This window comes from Lutjanus erythropterus, chromosome 13 (genome assembly GCF_056507025.1).
Source record: "Lutjanus erythropterus isolate fLutEry1 chromosome 13, fLutEry1.hap2, whole genome shotgun sequence".
NCBI classification, from domain to species: domain Eukaryota; kingdom Metazoa; phylum Chordata; class Actinopteri; order Lutjaniformes; family Lutjanidae; genus Lutjanus; species Lutjanus erythropterus.
This window is the reverse complement of record NC_139329.1, coordinates 15072092-15092317: the sequence shown is the minus strand read 5'-3', so window position 1 is coordinate 15092317 and position 20226 is coordinate 15072092. Positions and strand designations below refer to the sequence as shown.

Here is a 20226-nt window from a genome sequence, read left to right as displayed (position 1 = left end):
TATGCAGTGGCAGCCTAAAATGCAAGGATTTCAAGTAGTTATCTTTGCTCAAATCAGCTTCTTTCCTCCTAGAAGTTAGTGTGTGTGATTTACAAGCAAATGTGATTGTGATCTTATAACAATGATAAAGCTTTTATTGTGAAATCAGATTATACTCATAGCGATTAACTCTAACAATGCACTGAAATACTTCTTTAATCCTATTTGTCTAAAATGTTTTCTCAATACATGTATTGTTGTTACAATTGTGTAACAATTATTGTTTTAGAACTGATAAAACACATTTTAATGCGTACTGTTTTTCAGAACAGTCTGTGTGAGGAGCCGTGAGATTCTAAATTAATTCAAGGTTTAGACAGAAAGCTATATGGAAAATATAGACACTGAAATGTCAATATCAGTACGTATTTGTGCAGTCAGCACGATTTTATCCTTTTAGTTCTTTACCCACATCTTGTACTGCTGTCTGTCCTTGTACTTCCCGCCTACACAAATGTTTCTTCAGCAGACTCCCCATGGTGAGTGTTTAATCAAGATGACAAGCAGCTTAAAAATCAGATCCTAATTGGATGCAGTGATGATAAGACATTAACTAAACATGCACTCTTTTGTATTTTCAAACGAAATCTCTCCCTCAACGAGATTCTGTCCCTAATCTAAAGCAGAATCTCTTCTCAAATGGAAGTTGCATAGAAGTGAATATATAAAGGAGAATTAGAACTCCTCTGTGTTGCAGCCACATGCTGCAACACCTCTCGTTTTCCTGCTTTCTGTTAATGTGTCTGTCACCTCTTTGGTGCTACTGCACTACACTGCACCAGGGCTCCTACACGTATGGAACCAACACGTTTGGATGTGCTAATGACCTCTGTTCAGCAAGAGGAAAGAGTGCATCTTCAATCTCTGCAGCATTGCTTCCTCTGCATAGACATCTAGACATGATACTGCTGCTAAGAGAGTATAATCAATACACCGTGATATTACATAGTATTTCTGGATGGCTAGCACTGTAGCCCACAGACTCCACTCACTAAATTTTAAAAAGCACAAGCCATAAGAGGGGAAATCAAAAGAAATGAAAGAGAAATTATGTTTTTTTCACACCTAGGGAGTCTTGCAATTTTTGATGGATTTCTCCTAAACTGGAGCGGTAAATTGGCAGAATAGATATTTCAGTCTGTTGTGTTTGTGATTTCGCTTCTCCTTTTTAAGGGGGAGAATAAAGGTGTGGTCTCGAGGGGTGGTATTTTTCTGCAGAAAAAGACAGAACTACATTACAGGCAGCGAGAGAAACATAATAAATAGTGCGCGAACTGAGGTGCAGGTTTGAAAGGCATGAAAAGTAGAGAAATGAAAAGCACAAACAAGGCATGAGGCACATTCTGCAGCTGGATCAGAATTCTATTGCAGATAGAAAATGTTTTATGATGTGTAGATGGAGCTCAAAGCATAAATACAGGTGTTATTGCATTCAAGGCGCTTAAGAATCTTATTTTTTTCAATGTATCTTCCCAGCTAGCTTCGTTTCTGTCTGCAGCCAAGGAATCTGTATTCAATCATCCTTTAGATTTATTGATGCATCTTTTATTTGTAGTAGAGGAAATGGAACATGGGACTTATAACAAAGGGCAGACAATGTGGAGATGGAGCAGAATGAAAAGTAATTCTATTCTCCAAACCTGATTGCTGTAAACTGACACATCAGGGCTCCTGCGAAACAATGGAGGGAGGTGAGCTTTGCTTTCAAGGCTAAGAAGAGGCTGCTGTTGAATTCAAATCATGTAGAATACACATGGCAGTGCGAAGGGATTAAACGTGTTTGTATTTTTCACTCTTGTCCACATGCGCCACAGGAGCCTGAAATCCTGTCTTTCTTCGATTTCATTGTCTCTCCAAAACAGGCTAACATCCATTAGTGCTGGCAGGCAGGGGATTGAGATGAATGTGTTCCAATTTTAACCACCCCTCTGAGTGCCCTGCTGGGTCTCGGATGTATACAGGAGGACTGTGAAGTGAGAGCTGGAGCTGTCCCAAGGTAGCTTGGACTGTTTCAGAGTGGCCTTGCGATCTCTACCTGTGGGTGGAATACTAAATACACTATCTATGAATGTGCTTGTAGGATTTCATAAATAGTTGCACAGACAGCTCTCTCCTTCTTTCTACCTGTTCTGCGCTTTCCCGCCGATGTTCGAACATGCTAGGGGAGAGCAGGGGTGGAAAGTATAGTGGGGGCGGTTGCAACCCAGACCTTTTTTCTTGCAACATGAAAGCCAGGAACATGCTTGAAGTCCACACAAAGTACACCCCATCACTGAGTTCACGGCTGATCATTTTTGTCAGTTACAGTAGGAAAAGGGATTTTTCTCTTTGAAAGCAAAAAAATACAAAACAGAAGTGTTTTCTGTTCTGTTCTGCTGTTGGACTCAGGTGACCCGAGTTTTGAGCTGGGATACTTTTCTGAGAAGTCATTGCTCCGTAGTCGTCGTTCCATGTGATAGCTAGCAAAATTGGTTGTATCTGCTTGGTTAAGCACAAAAAGCACAAAAGCGCCAAAAGAGTTTTTGTTTGCCAAAACTCATGTGGCAAAGTATATCACTGGTCCAGGCGATGCGACGCAACAACCATTCCCCAATCTAAAATATGGCTCATTTCCCATCATGCCTACTCTGTTGAAGTGAGTAGTTTGTTATGTTTTATGTTAGAAAATACAAATGTTACTTTTTGTTTATGTCTGTTCAGAACATGGTGGTTTATGTTGGCAATTGTCATTTTTGTACTTGTTTGTAGTTTTAACAATTGGACGTGGCTGTTACATTTTTTGAAAATGATCTGGCAACCCTCCAAATTACCCCAGGTTGAGAACTTCTGTGCTACAGAATGCCAGGCTGTTTTATGTGAAGAACAACCCAAAAGTGATGATAATACACTGAGGTGTGTTTGATGCACTGGACTAATTTCGTACAATTGGGACATTTATCATGATAAATTGATTTGAGAGTGACATTATCATTTGCATGGACGACTAACTGAAGCAATAATGAGTGTTATATGCCAGAAATATTAGATGCTTACTTGTTTTGTGGTTGATGAATCTAACGGTTACTTTAGCCCCGGGCCTGTGTTTCCAAACACAGAGGGGCAAATGTAACATTGTGCAACATCAAATTCCAGGTTTTAACAGACTGATTTATCCAAAAATAAAAATTTAAAAATTCAAAAAATACAGTTACTCTAAATGAATGCATGTCTGTGCAAAATATAGTTTCATCCCAGCTCTCCCCTGTGTCCCTTGAGAAGATTGCACCATCACAACAAAACTTAGAAAATCACTTCAAATGCGGCCACTCTATCTCCATAACCATAGAGTGGAGTAAAACTTTAATGTCCCAGAGGGGCAATTTGCTTTACAGGCAGTAGTCAAACACAAATATATACAATACATCATACACAACCCATCACAGGATCCATATGCCCTACACTGTGAATTAAAAACAATAGCAGATGGAACAAAAGACAATCTTTATCTATTAATGGCACCTCTAACTGGATGGAGGCATCTGGAAAGATGTTAAAGGTCTATGGTCTGCTTGGCAGATAATAGGGAAAAAGATGGCAACAACGTAAATGCAAACACACTCACTGAGAAGCCGACCTGATAACTCAGAGGAAAAGAAACACACATCTTGTTTCTGATACCCAGTATCTGTTTATTCACACTGCTTTTGAGTTATTGTGGCACTGTATACAGAATCTTTTCCTCCTGAAAGCTTTGTGTATGACAGAGTGGAGTAATGAGAGGATACAATAAAACTTTCCTCCCTCCCTCATATTTAACGTCTACTTTCTGTCTTCTGTGGGTAGTCTGCGATGATGTTTTATGCCTGTCCTTGCCATAGCCAATCAGAATGCTCATTTAAACCTGTGCCCACATCACTGCACTGGAGGCCACAACTTAGTGAACAGGGTTTGACTTTAACCATGATACATGAGTCGCCATTAAGATAATGATAATAAAATGGGCGTCTGATTAAAGGAGCATCCAGTCATGTTAATTGTTCTTATGATGAAAGGTCAGGCTCAGCGTGTGTCTGAGCCCAGGCGCCACCAGCAGTGGTATTTAATGAGACTTTCTCGATTAAATTATCCACAGGGAAACAAAGACGGAGGCCAGCGTCTCTGCTCCACACTGACATTTTTAGGACATACTGGGTCTTAAAGGCACTTTAGCAATGGAAGGCAGTTCTTCGCCCCATCAAATGTTATGGAAGATGGATCATGCTCCAAAAAAATTGGCACTTCACACTTCAATCACACAGATAATCGTTTCAAGTGCACTGCGCAACACACAAACATGCACCGACACTCCTTCTTCTCCCTGCATGCTGGATTTGGCCTTCCCCTGCCGACATGCTGAGGTGGCCCCCCTCCTTTGAGGATTAGAAACGATCAAAGCTATGTTCATTCCATGCTCACATTTCCTCCCTCCCAACAGCGGGCGGGAAACCCCCATTGGCCCACACACACGCACACACACCTCTGTATCAGCCAGCAGGGTAAGCTTCAGGCATGCTGGAGGGGGACAGGGAGATACGCACCCAAATGCAGCTTAAAAACTTTCTATTACTGTGCATAAATTCTCATGACGTACCATGTGTTGTTGTGGCTGTGTCCTGTGTGTATCAGAGGACTCATTTATAAGTGAATCACACTGCTTTTATAACATGTCCTCAGCTTTTTGAATTTGAATGGCTGCCTCCATGTTGTCCAGTCTGAGACATGTTTAGCCTCCAAACCCTGTTGTTCACACTTCAAAAGATGTCCTATATTTCAGCAGTTCCAATGTTCCACTTTTCTGCTGCTATTGTTTCGATGCTCCTGGCGGCTGCCCTCTTTTTCAGTCTCAATCATGTGTGCAGACTGGCGTCACCTTATGTCGCTGCGTGTCACAGTCCCATAGCTCCTCAGCAGTGACCCTAATGAGAGTTCGTCCAAGGCAAGACAACAGAGCAAAGCTCAACAAAAATGTAAACGAAATACTTTTATGTTTGCTCCCATTTTTCATCAAAAAACCCTTCTTCTGTGGAGACAAAAAGTTTATTTATGTTTACAAATTTGTTAGCACTTTTCCAAGATGATCCATCCACCTGACAAGTGTGGCATTTAGAGATGCTAATTAACCAGCATGATTATTGCACAAGTGTATATTAGAGTGGTCACAATAAAACGCCAGTCAAAAAAGGGCTGTTTTATTTTGAAAACAAGCACGAATTCATGACAGCTCTATGACAAATGGCTGATTAGTTATCGAAGGGGGCAAGGCAAACCACCAATGAAAAATGAACTCTGAAAATGGGTAAATGGGTTAACTAGTCGCTTCTCATGCCTAAAACCTAACCAACCCAAGCAATGAAGGCAACAAGTAGTAGGTAGTTTATGGTGGTAATGGAGGCTAGTATGTGTCTTTTTTTTTCAAGATAAAACTACACATTTTAGAGTGCCCTTTTATTATGACCAGTCCAAGCCATACCTGTGCAATAATCATGCTGTTTAATCAGATTCTCTACATGCCACACGTCAGGTGGTGGGATTATCTTGGCAAAGGAGAAGTGCTCACTATAACACAGATTTGAATCAAGTTTGGGAACATTTGAGAGAGACAGACCTCTTGTGTGCACAGAAGAAGTCATAGATTTTTTGCTTCGACTTGTGAAAAATGGGAGCAAAAACAATAGTTGTGCTTATAGTTTTGTTGAATGTATTTTTTTGTGTCTCTAGGCTCTGTGTGTATATTTCTGTCCTTGTGCATGTCCGTAAAAGAAAAGACATGTAAAGAGAAAAGGCTTGATATTTGAATATGAACATTTCCCATGGTGCTTTGGGGCTGGGGCCCAGCAGCAGTGGGCATTGAGCTGGTAATTCTTCACCCTGTGATCAAAAGACCGGTTCTCAGCAAGATCCCTTACCACCCTCTCACCGTTTCCCTTATTTTCCCCTCCCTCCCCTCTCTTCGCTGCTCCAATCATGGCCCAGAGCAACCAGGCGTGAGTCAACCCCCCCCCCCCGTGGTGCTGTTGCTTATTATCCCTGAGTCTTGCAGATCTTACTGGTCCCGCCTGACTGGCAGTCCCTCACTGTGCTGACTCTTGCCCCTTCAAACCAAACTTCCTCGTCTCTTGGTCAATCTCCATACTCTAGCTGCACCCAGACTTAAATAAATTCTTTCACTCCTGGCCTGTCTAGAAACCTCTAGGCAGCAACAGTACTGCTACCTTTTGCCATCCTCTTGTGTTTAGTCTTTTGAAGTGATACACTCTATCACGCCCTTGACGAAACCTCTCTTAACACCCATAACTTTCAGTTTAGTTAAGACATTTCATGCTTCCTTTCCTCCTAACCCCCTTTTCACACACCCATCTATATTCATGCACTTGACTGCTGAATCTTATGTATGAACCAATTCTTCCGTCCCTGTTTGCTCCAACTTTCTTTTGTTCTCAATGGCCGTCTGCTGATCTTTCTATTCTAATTCACACTTCAATAGCTCAAATGTGTCACTCACTCTCTGGTGCTTTGCATATTTGTTCATTCTGACATTTCGCAGACACACAAAGCTGCTGTAATATTCTCAAGGTTACTCTCAATGTTACCCTCACAAATCTGGGCCTTTTTATCTAACACAAATATAGCCTGGAGCACCGAGCAGTCTGATGAAAAATGCAGAATAGGGCCAGGGTATGGCAGGAAAGCAGGGAATGTGTGGCCCACTTTGGCCTGTGAAAAAACACCTGTGACAGTTTGTGGTCCTCTTAACGAAGGCAGCCTGCGGGTATGAGCATTGGGCCAGGCCAAAATGATTGCTATAAAACAGGCCGAGCCTGCTGGGAGTGCTGGTGCCTCTTTTCATCCTGGCCTCACTCCATCACATGACCTTCTGGCCCTGATGCTCTCGTCTGTCCTCCGGTTTTCTTCTCTTTGGCTCACTGTCTGTGATATTCCCACTCCTTCTATTCTTCAATATTCTATTAGATTTTGTCTGTGCAGTTGGTCGCCCAGACTTATGCACAATTCAATAGGCTCAATTCTTTAATTCTGTTTAATCCCCAGGCCTATTTTAATGTTGCCTTTGATAACCAGAGTTATTGACTTTAATGTGAACACCCTTTTTGATAGATGACACTGGCAACACCTGGCAAAAGCTAAGAGAGAGATGGGATTGAAGAAGTAGATATTATGCAGCAAAGATGCAATAAAATAAAATCTTTAAGGCTTAGATGATCAATTCTGATGCTCATGAGCTGCTGACCAGACTGTGTTTTGACCAAAAAGTATTCATAAATAAACGAAATATTAATTCATTTTTCATCGGCTTCCAAAACAACTCAGATCAGAAAACAAGCTGTGAAAAAAACGTTGTTTGTCTGTGCCTTCCAAAACAACATGACCATTCAAATGAGCATTTCTGCTTTGCCCGCTCTATGATTAAGATATTGCGCAGTTTAGGCAACTAAAATTACCTTGCTGATGTTAAATGAAACCAGTGCTGTCAGTTGAGAGAAAGGATGCAAATCTTTTTTTTTCCTGCTTTTTTCTGCTACTTTTGCTTTTGCTTCTGAGAGAAAACAATAATTATTCACGTGATCACAAGAGGCCACTTGTCATTGAAATCATAAACATAGGTTGTTATGTTTATGTGACTTCCTCACAGACCTCAGACAGTTTGGATTGGCAGTCTCATCTCCTCCTCCTTTAGAGCTCAACACTGGAGCCCCTCAGGGCTGTGTGCTCAGCCCCCTCCTGCTGCACCCATGGCTGCAACCGCCAACATGGGAAGAACCCTCTAGTGAAGTTTGCGGATGCTATCCCAGCTGACATTGGGCGAGAGACGGGTCACACCCTGGACAAGTCACCAGTTCATCGCAGGGCTAGAGAACAACTTAATCTTATTATACTGTACAACTCTGTGTCGTACCTTGTATAAATATTTCTACATACCAACAATGCCATTGTTTTTATCCATGCTGACTGCAAGGCTGTAGGTTGATGGGCACCTGGTCCAGACTGAAACATCCTGAGACTTCAATTGTCCACCGACTTTCCCTCTAACACCTCCAGGAAAGTTAACAATTTTGGTATTGTGTTGAATGGCTGGACAACTCTTGAATATTATAGTTTAATGTAGAGCTGCACACATCAGTCCATTACTTAATTGGTCAATTAGTCAGTTACTTAATTCGTTGACTGAAACAGAATTAGTTGCCACCTGTTTTGAACATCAATAAATTGTTTCAGTCATTTTCAAGAAAAACTTTCGAACATTTGTTCTGGCCTCTTAAATGTGATAGTTAATGAAGAGTCTTTAGGTTTTGGACCATTGGTTGGACAAAAGAAGCAATTTAAAGTTGTCATTTTGGGCTCTGATAAATTGTGATAAGCCTTTTTGTCATTTTTTTTTTTTACATTTTATGACATAACAATTGATTAATCATTAAAATAATCTGCCGATTAATTGATAGTGGAAATAATGGTTAGTTGCAGCCCTACCTGAATGGAATAACTTTTCATCTAGTGCCACCAGCACACCATAGGTTTCAGTTATCAGTGAAATATCTGCACATATACTAGATGGATTGGCAAACGGTATTTGGTGGTTCCCTGATTTATGGTGTCACAAGCCAGTTGGCAGTTTTAGTCCAAAATGAAATGTCTCAATCGTTGGGTTGCCCTGAGGTTTGGACATTGATGCTGCCCGCATGATGATATGTAATAGCTTTGGTCATCCCCTGAGTTTTATCAGGTCAGAATTTCAATTTGTCCAATACTATGGTTTATGGCCTAATACCTACAAAACTAATGACATTCCCATCAGCCTCGGATGTGCTCTGCTGCATTTAGCTCAAAGCACCACTGTGCCTCTGTAGAGCCTCACAGAGGACAGTCCCAGCCTGACACACAGCCCCTGGTGTATCTACTCCCTCTAATCAGCCATCATTTAAACTCAATTGACAATAATTTCGTCATTTAGACTGACATTTAAGATTGTACAAGCCACTGTTTAGTTTATATTTTGCCTAAAGAGAGGGATAAAACCTCGATGAGTGCTCTGAGTTAACCGAGGTCTACTAATCACGTGTAAGTGAGAGAAGATTGCCCATTTCTCAGCTGGACTTGACCTTGTTTGAGGCTGTTATTTAGAAATGCCACTGCCTGTTGTTTGAAGACCAGATGTGATAATAGACTACTGCGACCTTGAGAATTGTTTCACCACAGAGAGTAAATCCAGCCTCTTCCAGCTTCGTTTTGGAGTGGATCTGGATCTTTATCCACCAGAAACAATTGCTGCCTGGTTTTCTGTATATGTTTTGCTGTTAAAGAAGTACAAATCATTACAGCTAATTGATCAATTATTTTGGCTCTGATTGTGTTATATTAACTTTTGTGTTGAAGGTCGCATTAGCCACTAGTTATTTACATTTACTCACATAGCCTTGGGATTGATTTTATTTTATTTTCACATGTCTATCAAAATGCCTACCTTCCCATAAGAATAATGTCATGCTAATCCTATACTTGTCACACTTATTATTATCCTTGTTTTTTGCAATGTGCTATGTTCCAATCTGTACATCATTTTGTCTAGCTTAATTAAGAAAGTGATTGTTGATGCTTCAGGCGTTTCTCACTCAAATTGTTATTGGCCCTTGCCTCTGAAATCCCAAATCAATATCTGTTCCTCATTTGATTCTCAGTCTGGGCCTTATAGATTGACAGTCACACACACACACACACACACACACACAAACTACTCTTTCTATCTCCCTCTGATTCAATTGTTGATGCCTATCTGGTGTCCCCGCTGCACCACCAGGCCAAGCCTCAGATCTGTTAACTAATGTCAAAGGAACAAGGCATTGAGCACAAAATTGAATGATTGTTCAATTAATGCACTTGGAGGAGCATAAAGTAGACTTCAGCAAAATTCAGCAGGTACGCATGCATGTTTGTGCATGTGTTTTCACATGAATGGTCACATAAAGGCTCATTTATACTAAACGCTAGATATGCATACAGATACTCTGTGTTCATTTTGTCGTTTGTGCATGTTAATGGGTTCATTGTGTTCATTTTGTTGTTTGTGCATGTTTTTTTGAAAGCGAATGAAGCAGAGCAGTATTACCATTCCTACCAAGTCTTGGATGGAGGCAGTATTTCAAGTGAGACACAACCACAGGCCAATATGAAGAAGCTTTAAAAATCCTAAATTATTGGAAATGACATTCATCATCATTATTATAGTGAAAAGAATTATGTGTCCACATGTCACAGTGTATTTAATGGCCACACAGACCGTCACCGTCTACAATGCTGCTTCCGCTTTTGTCTTTTTCTCAACCTCTTCTAGAGTTGCCATGTTTGTTGCTGTCAGAAACTTTTGGCTCTTCTTCTCTTTGCATAACTTTTAGACCCTGAGCAACACCCTCTAGTGGATGCTTAACATCCATGCCAACATAAAGGACGCATGGAAATATGTGGACAGTGACTGTTACATTGTTTGAAATGGACATATTTATTTTCATATGTACAGGGTGTGTTCATTTCATCCGTATTTCTGCTCATTTTCTGAAAGCTTATGGATACAGTCATAACGAAACAGTACCTCTGGCAGTCGTGGAGGCAGTGTAGCAGCGTACAGTTCAGGCAAAACATAACCACAGGACATGAAGAAAAAGTTTCACAAATCCAAAAGAATTGGAAATGACATTCATCATCAGTTAGGTCATGAAAAGAATTCTCCATCCACATGTTGGGATGTACTTAATGGCTGCACAGACCAGTGCCATCTACAACACTATTACCACCTCCTCTGGTGTGGCCATGTTTGTTGTCAGAAACTTTTTCTTCTTTAGGGTGAACATACAAGGGGTGGGTGAATAAATCACAAAATAATAGATTTGTGTATATTTCTCTCTTTACCCTTGATGGTTTGAATGACATGTCCCGACTGTCCCTACCCAATTCTACGCCCTTGGTAAAGAGGGCACAAATGAGTCTTAAAGGAACAGTTCATGCCAAAATCAAAAAACACAGTTCTTTCCCCTGGCCTGGAGTGCTATTTATCCATCTAGATTTTTTTGGTGTGAGTTGCAGAGTTTTGGAGATATCAGCCATAGAGATGTCTGTCTTCTCTGCAATATAGTGGAACTAAGTTGCACTCAAAATTGCTCACAACAATTACTCAACATTGTACTGAGTAAGACGGTCATGATTTTTTTTTTTTTTTCAGTTTAACAAATGTATTTTTTGGTGCTTTTAGCACCAGTTGCCAAGTGCCATTTAGTTTCCTTACATTGGAGAAATGGCAGACATCTCTATGTCATGGGGAAAAATATGTATTTGGGATTTTGGGATGAGGTGTCGCTTTAAGCCTCTACATGAATTGTGTGGTGTCATTTAGGGAGAGTTGTGTGCTGCTCTGAATATTTGCCACTAAAGTCAGCTTCTTAATGGGCCAGCAGAAACATTTGTGGAAATCATTAGCTCATTGTCCCTTGATGTGTCCTCTCCTCTGTCTTCTCTCTCTATATCACTTTCTGACTCACACACTCACTCACAAACAAAGATGTCCTTCACATCGGTACGCTGGTTATTAAATATAAGATGAATGTCAAGAGAGAGTTACACCAGAGAGTGTAACTGTGATCGCTAGTCCTTCAGGGGCCTTGGCATTTCGCGGGTACCTCAGAGGCAGTCTGACATGACAAGGACATGTCATCCTGAAGCGCCTGTGAGTTGTATTACGGCTCTCTTGCCCTCATTTCACCCACTTGTTAGATGAGGTGATATATTAGCATAGTTCTTGCTGCAGTGGCCTCAGCTACTCTTGTTGGCAGAAGCTATAGTATATTTACTCTCAGTAATACCTTGCAGCTTGCATGTAATACGCTGTAATATATGTAATAATATCTTAAGTATTGATGAAAGTTTTGTTCAAATACATTTCTCCTCTCATTAGCCATCTTTTTCTATTACAATATCTCCCCAGATTTCTATCTCTCCTCTTTATTCTCACACCATCTTTTTCCACCTTCTTCCACCTCCTGATACTTTTCTTGCCGCTGGCTTCCTCACTCGTTCTCTCTTCTCGCTGCTCTGTAAGCATTGTTCTCTCCTTCCACCCACACATGCATACGCTCGCACAGACTCCCTTTTGTGTTGTTCCTGTTATACATTCCCTCACCTCACACTACATATCCGCTTGAATCTCTCTTTCGCTCTTTCTCTCAGTGCCACCACTCACCCACAGGCAAAGTCATCCCAGGTCGCCAAACTCCCTGTTCTTCGCCAATCAGATCGTCTCACTACCTCAGAGTCATTTTCCAAATTTGGCCACTAATTGGGTTTCTCCTGCGATTAAGTCAATAACAACCTTCATATTAGAGTTTAATGTCCCCTAATGAGTCCATTTGTTGGCCAGCGGCTAATTAGGTCTGAGCTGTTTATAGATAGCCTAAACTAATTGATGGGCATGGCTGAAACACTGTGTGTCAATCAGTGATGTAGTTGAGCCCATTCCTGCTTTTAGCTTGCAGCCCTCGAGTGCACGGCCCCCCCAAAACAGATTATACCGTTCTGGTTCATGGATCAGGCTGTATAATTTGTGAAACAGCTCAGCATTAACGTTAATGATAACTCCAGGGGAGCAGAATAAAATCCATTAAACATTGACTGACAAATCTTCTTCCTCCTCAACAAGCATTTAGCTTTATTAGTGTTGATTGTGTTCAGGATCAGTGTTGAGGAGACTTGTGTCTGCTTTTGTTAGCTGTAGCGATCATTAAAATATTCATATCTGCCAACTGTAGATTTTTCAAGAGTGCATGGTTACACAGTGCACTCACACACAACTGTCTAACATGAAGACTCATCATAACAGACTGAAATACATAAGGCCCTGCAGGCAACAATGGGGGGATGTGAGGACAGCAGGCCCCTGCAGAAGATATCAAGCCAGAATCTTTGACAAATTTTTAACAGATCCGACTGACATGCCAAGACCCTCCCCTGGAGTTTGAGTCTGCATGAGGCTTTGGCTTGATAAGGCAGTGTGTGGATGAATATAAAGTGAGCTGGAGGAGTCTGATATTGGGACTCATCCCAATCATATGCCTCCAGGTTAGCGTGCTATCAAAAGGAGGGGTTTGTTTGAAGCAAGGTTGTCTGTCTGCACACAGCTGCAGCTCTATGATAAAGCGAAGAGAGGTTTGATAGGTGAAGCCTCCTGTCCTTCCATCCCTCCCTCTGTCTCTCTCTAATTCAATTCAGCTTAAATTGGCATGACAACACCAATAGAAAGCATGAGGATATTTTCTTCCTTACTTTCTGCCTTGTATATCTCGGTATGCATGTGAGTTGTACATCAGTGCCTGGACAGTACTCTGTGTGGGTTGTTAAATATTAAAGTGCTCACTCTGAGGAAGTTACTAGAGCTGAGTTTGTGGGGAAACATCACAAATACAAGTGAAAAGGAGAAAGGAGAAGTCTGTGCATCCCCCTCTCACTTTCTGTTCCCACACCAAAACGTCTTTCATGCTTTGATTTTCTACAAGTATTTGCCTCTTTTAACTTTCATCAAGGCAAACCATCTGTTAAAAGATTGCTCCAAATAGTTTTCCCCTGTGCCATCTGTTGCCTTCATATCTACTTTTTTTCCAGTTTAAAAATATTTACATTCCTATGGAAAACACCTCGGCAAGCAAGTAATATCGGGCAACATGCTGGTGAAATGTCTGTGAGTTAAGTTTGGCACACAGCTGGCAACTGCATTATGTCTTTTCTTATGTCTAAAACACAACATGAGAGATGAGGTGAGAGTTAAAATGTAATGATGATAAAATGGAATAACTGTTATGAAACAGAAACATAAATTAGTTCTAGTAGTCCTCCATCTGGCTAAAATATTGTCTCTAAAAAGATAAAAATGCATGGGTGATCTGCCTTATATAGTTTATAAGTGTGGGTGTGTGGTGCAGGCAGTGATCTTTTGAGCACTTTAACTTGGTATGCATGGGGCTGTCCTAACATTGTTCTGTTCTTTGTTTAAAAAAGGATTTGTCTCTATGAATTCAATGGGTCAGCCATTTGCATGCCCGAATAGCAAACACGCAGCAAAAAGAAGACAACACCAGATAAATATGACTGAAGAGGATCTAGAGGAACTTCCTGGGAAAATGAACTGAGGGGAAAAAGTCCCCTGCCTTCTTGTGACTGATCCTTCAGACTTCTGTGTGTATTGATGAATCAATTCATGTCTATTGCTATCTATCAAATTAAAAAATCTTTGTTTTTCCTCTTACCTTTAGTGCTTCTTGTCCATCTAGATTGTTTGGTGTGAGTAGCAGAATTTAGGAGATATTGGCCAAAGAGATGTCCGACAACAGCACTGTCTCCTTCTAGAAATCATGACTCATTATTAAAGATAATCCACAGACCTTGTCGTAAGCAGTTTCATGTAGGATCTATTTTCTTTCAACCAAACTATAACTGCAAACCCTATTACTCTGCTAGCTTGCTCAGTGGTGCTAATGTTACTTGGGAAGATGCCATTAATGCCTCTTTCTGCACAGTGATTCAGTTGGTGAGCGCAGTACAGTAGAGTGTATTTTTGGGTCGCTTTTAGCACCACAAGCCGAGTGCCATCTAGTCCCATAACATTCAAGAGAAGGCAGACCTCTCTAATTCAGCAACTCACACCAAAACAATCTAGATGGATAAACAGCAAAGAGGAAAACTATGTATTTTTAAGTGAACTGTCCTTTTAAATCTTCTGCGCACCAGAACCGACCACGTGCCTGGAATTATCTCAAAGTCAAATCTGGACCCACCCAGAACTGTTAAGTCCTGCAACCTGACCCGCAATTAAATACACATACACGGTCCCTTGCATTCTGAGTTGCTGCAGCCCCTGTGCTCCTGCAGCTGTTGATGTGTTTCCTTAGCAACAATGTGCCTAGGTTGTGGCTATCAAAAGCCAATACGTTTTGTGACTTTGGACAAGCAACAAAGCCACTGACATTGTTATTCTTTCAGTGAATGATCAATCCCACATGTCCGGCTATTTTTGCCTTTATGTTGTCCATTTTAACTATCAGTTGGTCTATATCACTGTCAGATCAAAGAGTGACTTCCCATTGTTTGGCAGGATATGGGATCACTGGTTGTAAAATCCTGGTGGCTGATTAGACCTGAGGGAGAGTGGCGTGGTGCTGCAGTGGTTAGCACTGTTGCCTCACACTTCCGCCCGAATCCCCCCAGCTGGATGGGTGGCTTGGGAGTTTGTGGTTGTGGGGTTTGCATGTTCTCCTTGTGTCTGCGTGGGTTCTCTGCGAGTACTTCAGCTTCCTCCCGCAGTCCAAAGACATGCAGGGTAATATGGTGACTCTAAATTGCCCATAGGTGAGAATGTGACTGTGAATGGTTATTTGTCTCTTTGTGTCAGCACTGTGATAAACTGGTTCCTGACCCACTGCAGGACTCCAGTGTCTCATAATTACATGTGCCTCAAGTGTGCATAATATTTCCTGAGGAAAGTGTTAGTGTTATACCATACTAACTTTATGGTGACCTTTTGTAAGCCTGCTGTATTACTGCTTGATTTTCATAACAGCCATTCTCATAATGGGATTTACAATTAAGATGATTAATTTCATATTATGCACCAATGCTGTAATTTCTTGCCTCTGTAGGTCTGCCTTTCACTTTTCTACCAGAGTATTGTAGTTTCTGAGACAATTATCCCATGCTCAGTTTCAGGTCTAGGAACATAAATGCTGAAATGTTCCTCTCCCAGGCCTCCTTCATATATTTTCCACGTGCAGGGAAACCAGTAAGCTTTGACCCTCCTCATTTTGGAGGTTGTGTTCTAGCTAATTTTATCTCTGTTTCACCTGTTTGTGTGTCTGTGCTGAACAAATAGGTGAAAGTAACGGTAAACAGGTCGTGGTTTAGCTACCGGGGACCATTAGCGGTCCCTGGCCCGCAGTTTGAGAACCGCTGTCTCGGTCTGTCCGACCTCTGCTCTCCGGCTCTCTGCCTCCGACTCCGCCTCTCTCAGCACCAACACACGAGCGACCGACTCCTCAGCCTGCCTGCCGCCACCCCGAAGCCCCTTCCAGCTCCAGCCTGCGAGTTTCCCCCAAAACCCCGGACTCCTAACGCGGAACCACCTCTCTGACGCCACATGAGCTCGTAGTTTTGCAGGAATATACAAAAAAACAGTCCAAGTTTTAAGCACAAACGGCAGGAGGAGTAGCCGTGCCGGAGAAGTTTTTCTTCTTTGCCCCCAGTTTTTGGCCCCGCGGCGGGGCAGGACAGCACGGACAGGCCGGGGGGGGACACGGAGAGCGTATGATGTGGATCTGGTACCTTCTGCTTGGTTCGGGGTCAGGCTCAAGAACTGTTGGTAAGTTTATAAAAGCTCACGGAAACTAATGTTGCTGTCACGGCGCCGACACGCTCCGGTGTGCGGGTGGGTTAGAGGACGGAGGAGGAGGAAGGGGGGGGCATGTAAAATCTTTTGAAGTGTTCGCTACAATGTTCAGAGCTTTATTTCCCTCCGACGAGTTTGCAGAAACTTATTACAGCAGCCTATATGAAAAGAAGTTATCCGACTTTTCATTTCCATCGACTGAACGGGTGTTTTTGTCTTGAAATTGGGAGTTGTAGCAGCCGGGGCAGCAGCTTCCCGAGTTTTTCATGCATGTCGAAAGCTTTGCACTGAGTGCGTGTCCCCTTCACTTCAGACTGAGAATATTTTTTTTGCTACAGACACCCTCCATGTCATATTCATCCACTGTGTGTTTTACTCAGATGGGGTTATGGTCTCCTCCAGGTTAAGTTATGACCCAGAGGTTGTTGACAGGACTGTGTTGACAAGTCAATCTGTTCTGCAGCCCCACCATGGCAGCTGGGGCCCGGTGGAGGACACTGCAGGGGTTTATACATAGGACAGCCAGTTGGTGCTTTACATGCAGCTGCAGTTTGGAGCTGGTATTCCAATCAGGGACATCTATCCACTGGTTGTTACAGTGTGCTGAAAAACTGTCCTGTCAGTGATGGACTGCAGGCAATAATTACATCAACATAACACACGTGTTTGATAAACAGCCTCAAAATATATATGAGCTTGATGATAAGGTAACAAACGGTTTATATGTTTTCCCCCTTAAAATAACTATCTGCACATGATACATCACAAAATGGGTATAGGCCTGTGGGCTCAGCATGTGTTGTTGAACTCTGTCCCACAAGTTTTAAATCAGGTGAGGTGGAATTCCTCCTGATGATACAAATGCTTGCACTGTGGGGCTGCACACTAATGGAAATATGATCAAAATCGCAATATGGCCAAGTGCAATGTTTGGATAAAGGTAAATTGTGTGACAGAACAGCATTACTGTAGTGCTGCAGAGATGCCGTGGCCTACAAATCTTGTAAGAAAAGATGTAAGAAAATGTGTGCGTTTGGAACAGACCCCAGCAAATGTCACATGATCATGATATTAATTGTTTTTAAGTAACAGCGAAAATTTTGATGCAAAAATGTTAATTGTCAGTTGGGCTGGTGGTTCAGGAATCTACTTGCCTGAAGTCAGTTTTTTACTTGCTCCTGTTCAAATGATTTTATTTATAGTGGTTATCAACATCTATTAAGTGTCAGAAAATAGAGAAAAATGGCCAATTTCCAAAGTCCAAGATGATTTAAATGTCAAGTGTTATCAATGTAAACCCCAAAGATATTCAGTTTAATATGATAATAAACAAATAGTAGTGAGAAATCTCCACATTTCAAAGGCTGATAACAACATTTCCAACCATTCTGTATGAAATATTTGATTATCAAAATATTTTAATAGTTTGATTCCTTTTTACCACTTGGTCAGGCAAATGAGTTGCCAGATTTTCTCACCGATCATGGAAGTTTACTTGCCCCTGGCAATCAGGCAATCCTTATAGTTGAGCCCTGCTAATGTAGTGCAGTTAATATATATAATGAGTTAGTTTATCAATTACATGACGTGCATTTAAGCTAAGAAGTTAGTGGTGCTTTTATTGTCTTTAATAGGATAATTTAATGGGTGTAATAAAATCATTTAGAGATGTGACTTAAATGTCAACATGGTTCAAGCTAAACCTCAGTCACATCTACAGTATATTAATGCATCTAGTTGAGCTTAACTTTTATTGCAGCTGCATTGAATGGGTGTAGCCAAAACAAATCTAAGATGCTTCAGGTACTGGAGGTCTTGTTTATGGAGGACAACATTAGTGATTGCTGAATTCCATGTAACTGCTTTAAATTCAGGGTCTATGCCGTCTGTCTGTCATGCTGTCATGACTAACTGGGACACTTGAATGGAGAAAACCATTGTTAATGTTATTAGTAACACCTGTGCTTTCTCACCTGTGATGACTCAGTATGTGTGCTGTGATTTGTCTCTTATTGCTACAGTTGTCAGGCATTTGTTCTCTGTGTAAACAAACACAAACCTCTGAAATTTATGTCAGCTTTTACATTTAACACTTGTTAGTGAATGCAGGAAATACACACGTAGTTGTGTATTTGCATGCACATATGTATATGTTTTTGTTAATGACAGTGAGAGTGAAGTGTAAATAACATTATATTAGGTATGGAACAGAGATTTATTGTGAGCTGCCAAACCCCACCCTAATTTGCTCTATTGGAGCCAAGCAGCATGACATACACATGATTGATGTCAGACATTTTCTCCCAGAATATTACTGAAGTTTGTTTTCTTCAGCATTGCTTATGTGTTGTCAGCTTTGAATAAACAAATTGTGTTTCAGGCTTTTATTAGCTTACAGCCTGACCAGGGTAGTAATAATGTCAGCTAGACTGTGTGTGTGTTGTATTGGTGCCTAGGCCAGCATGTAAGTACAAATAGAGCATTGATATTACCGGCCAGTATTGTCCGCAGACAGGACATTACTGTTGGTGTAAATTCTAGCGTATAAATGAACCAACAATATTAGGTCTAAATTTTGTGTTCTGTCACAGTGTTTTGCATTTAATTTGACATTTAGTCCAGACATTAATGAAAGGTCTAATGCATTTCAAAATCTATTTGGGTCTTGGCTGGGCAGTACCTATTTAAATGATAATCACAACATTGACATTTGAAGATATGGCATTGGGAAATTGCATTGGAAGAATTTCCCATCCCAGACAGAGCCTGTCCTAAAAATAATAAAGCAAAAAGAATGGAGTGGAATTTCCATGGTAGGTGTGCCTTGTGCACCAGCATCTGGGTTTTTCCAAATGTGCGCTGAAGAATCAAAATATTTTGTTAACTACACATAATTACAGCTATGAATGGTGCAGATCTGCAAACACGCAGATGATATGTGAGCACGGTAAATTTTCTGTACACACTTCACCCTGCAGTAGCTCAGTTTCTGAATGGTAAACACATGCCACAAAAGTGTAATGTGATATCTACAAACCACAGCACAGTAAAGCTTTTGCATTCTGTCATACAAACACTCAACAACTGATGTTTTAATATATTTCCAGAACTGTCAAAAAATACTGCAGTTCACAATATGAAACCTCTTAATGGAATATAAAGTGAGTCTTCCAATCAGACTATGGATGTGATACTATACAACAAGATAAAGATCTCTTTTAGCTCCAGTTTGTGTAAAGGAAATTCAGATATTTTCTTCTAAACATGCTGGAATAATGGCTGAAAACATGTGAAAAGACTGTGCATTATGTAGTACTAAATTGTGGAGTTAGACTGTTCAGCTGTTTGTGTGTTTTGATTTTTTGGGTGACCCTGAAATCTTAGTTCAATAATGTATACATACTATATCAACTAGAGTACCTTAGCATTTAGAATCAGCAGTGTAACTGATGAGAAGACTGCTTCTTTCGGTCCAGACCAGCTTGGCAATTATTGCTCACTTCATTTCCAACAACCAGACGCCAAGAGAACTAGGAACATTTGTAGAGTTGATTTGTTGAGTTGTTTGAGTCGATTCTCAGGTTGGTCACTGTCCTCTGGCTCTGAATTGGATTCTGGCTCTGGTGTCTCAAAACATTTCTGCAGAAGTCCAATAAAGCTGCTAGACGAAGCGTCCATTTTTCAGGTCGGTGGTATTTCACACTTGAGACATGGAGCTTTCAAGCAGAGAAAACTGCTCATTT

At 41.1% G+C, this 20226-nt stretch overlaps 1 protein-coding gene across 2 annotated transcripts in view; it reads left to right on the top strand.

Moving 5' to 3' along the window:
- Nucleotides 1-16082: 16082 nt before the first annotated feature.
- ldlrad3 (low density lipoprotein receptor class A domain containing 3) overlaps nt 16083-20226 on the top strand; it is a 100362-nt gene continuing 96218 nt past the window's right edge. For both annotated transcript variants that reach the window (XM_084734925.1, XM_084734924.1), the window contains exon 1: nt 16083-16456. In XM_084734925.1, coding sequence (XP_084591051.1) covers nt 16402-16456 — 55 coding nt within the window. In that variant the 5' untranslated portion in view covers nt 16083-16401. The remainder of the gene's footprint in view (nt 16457-20226) is intronic.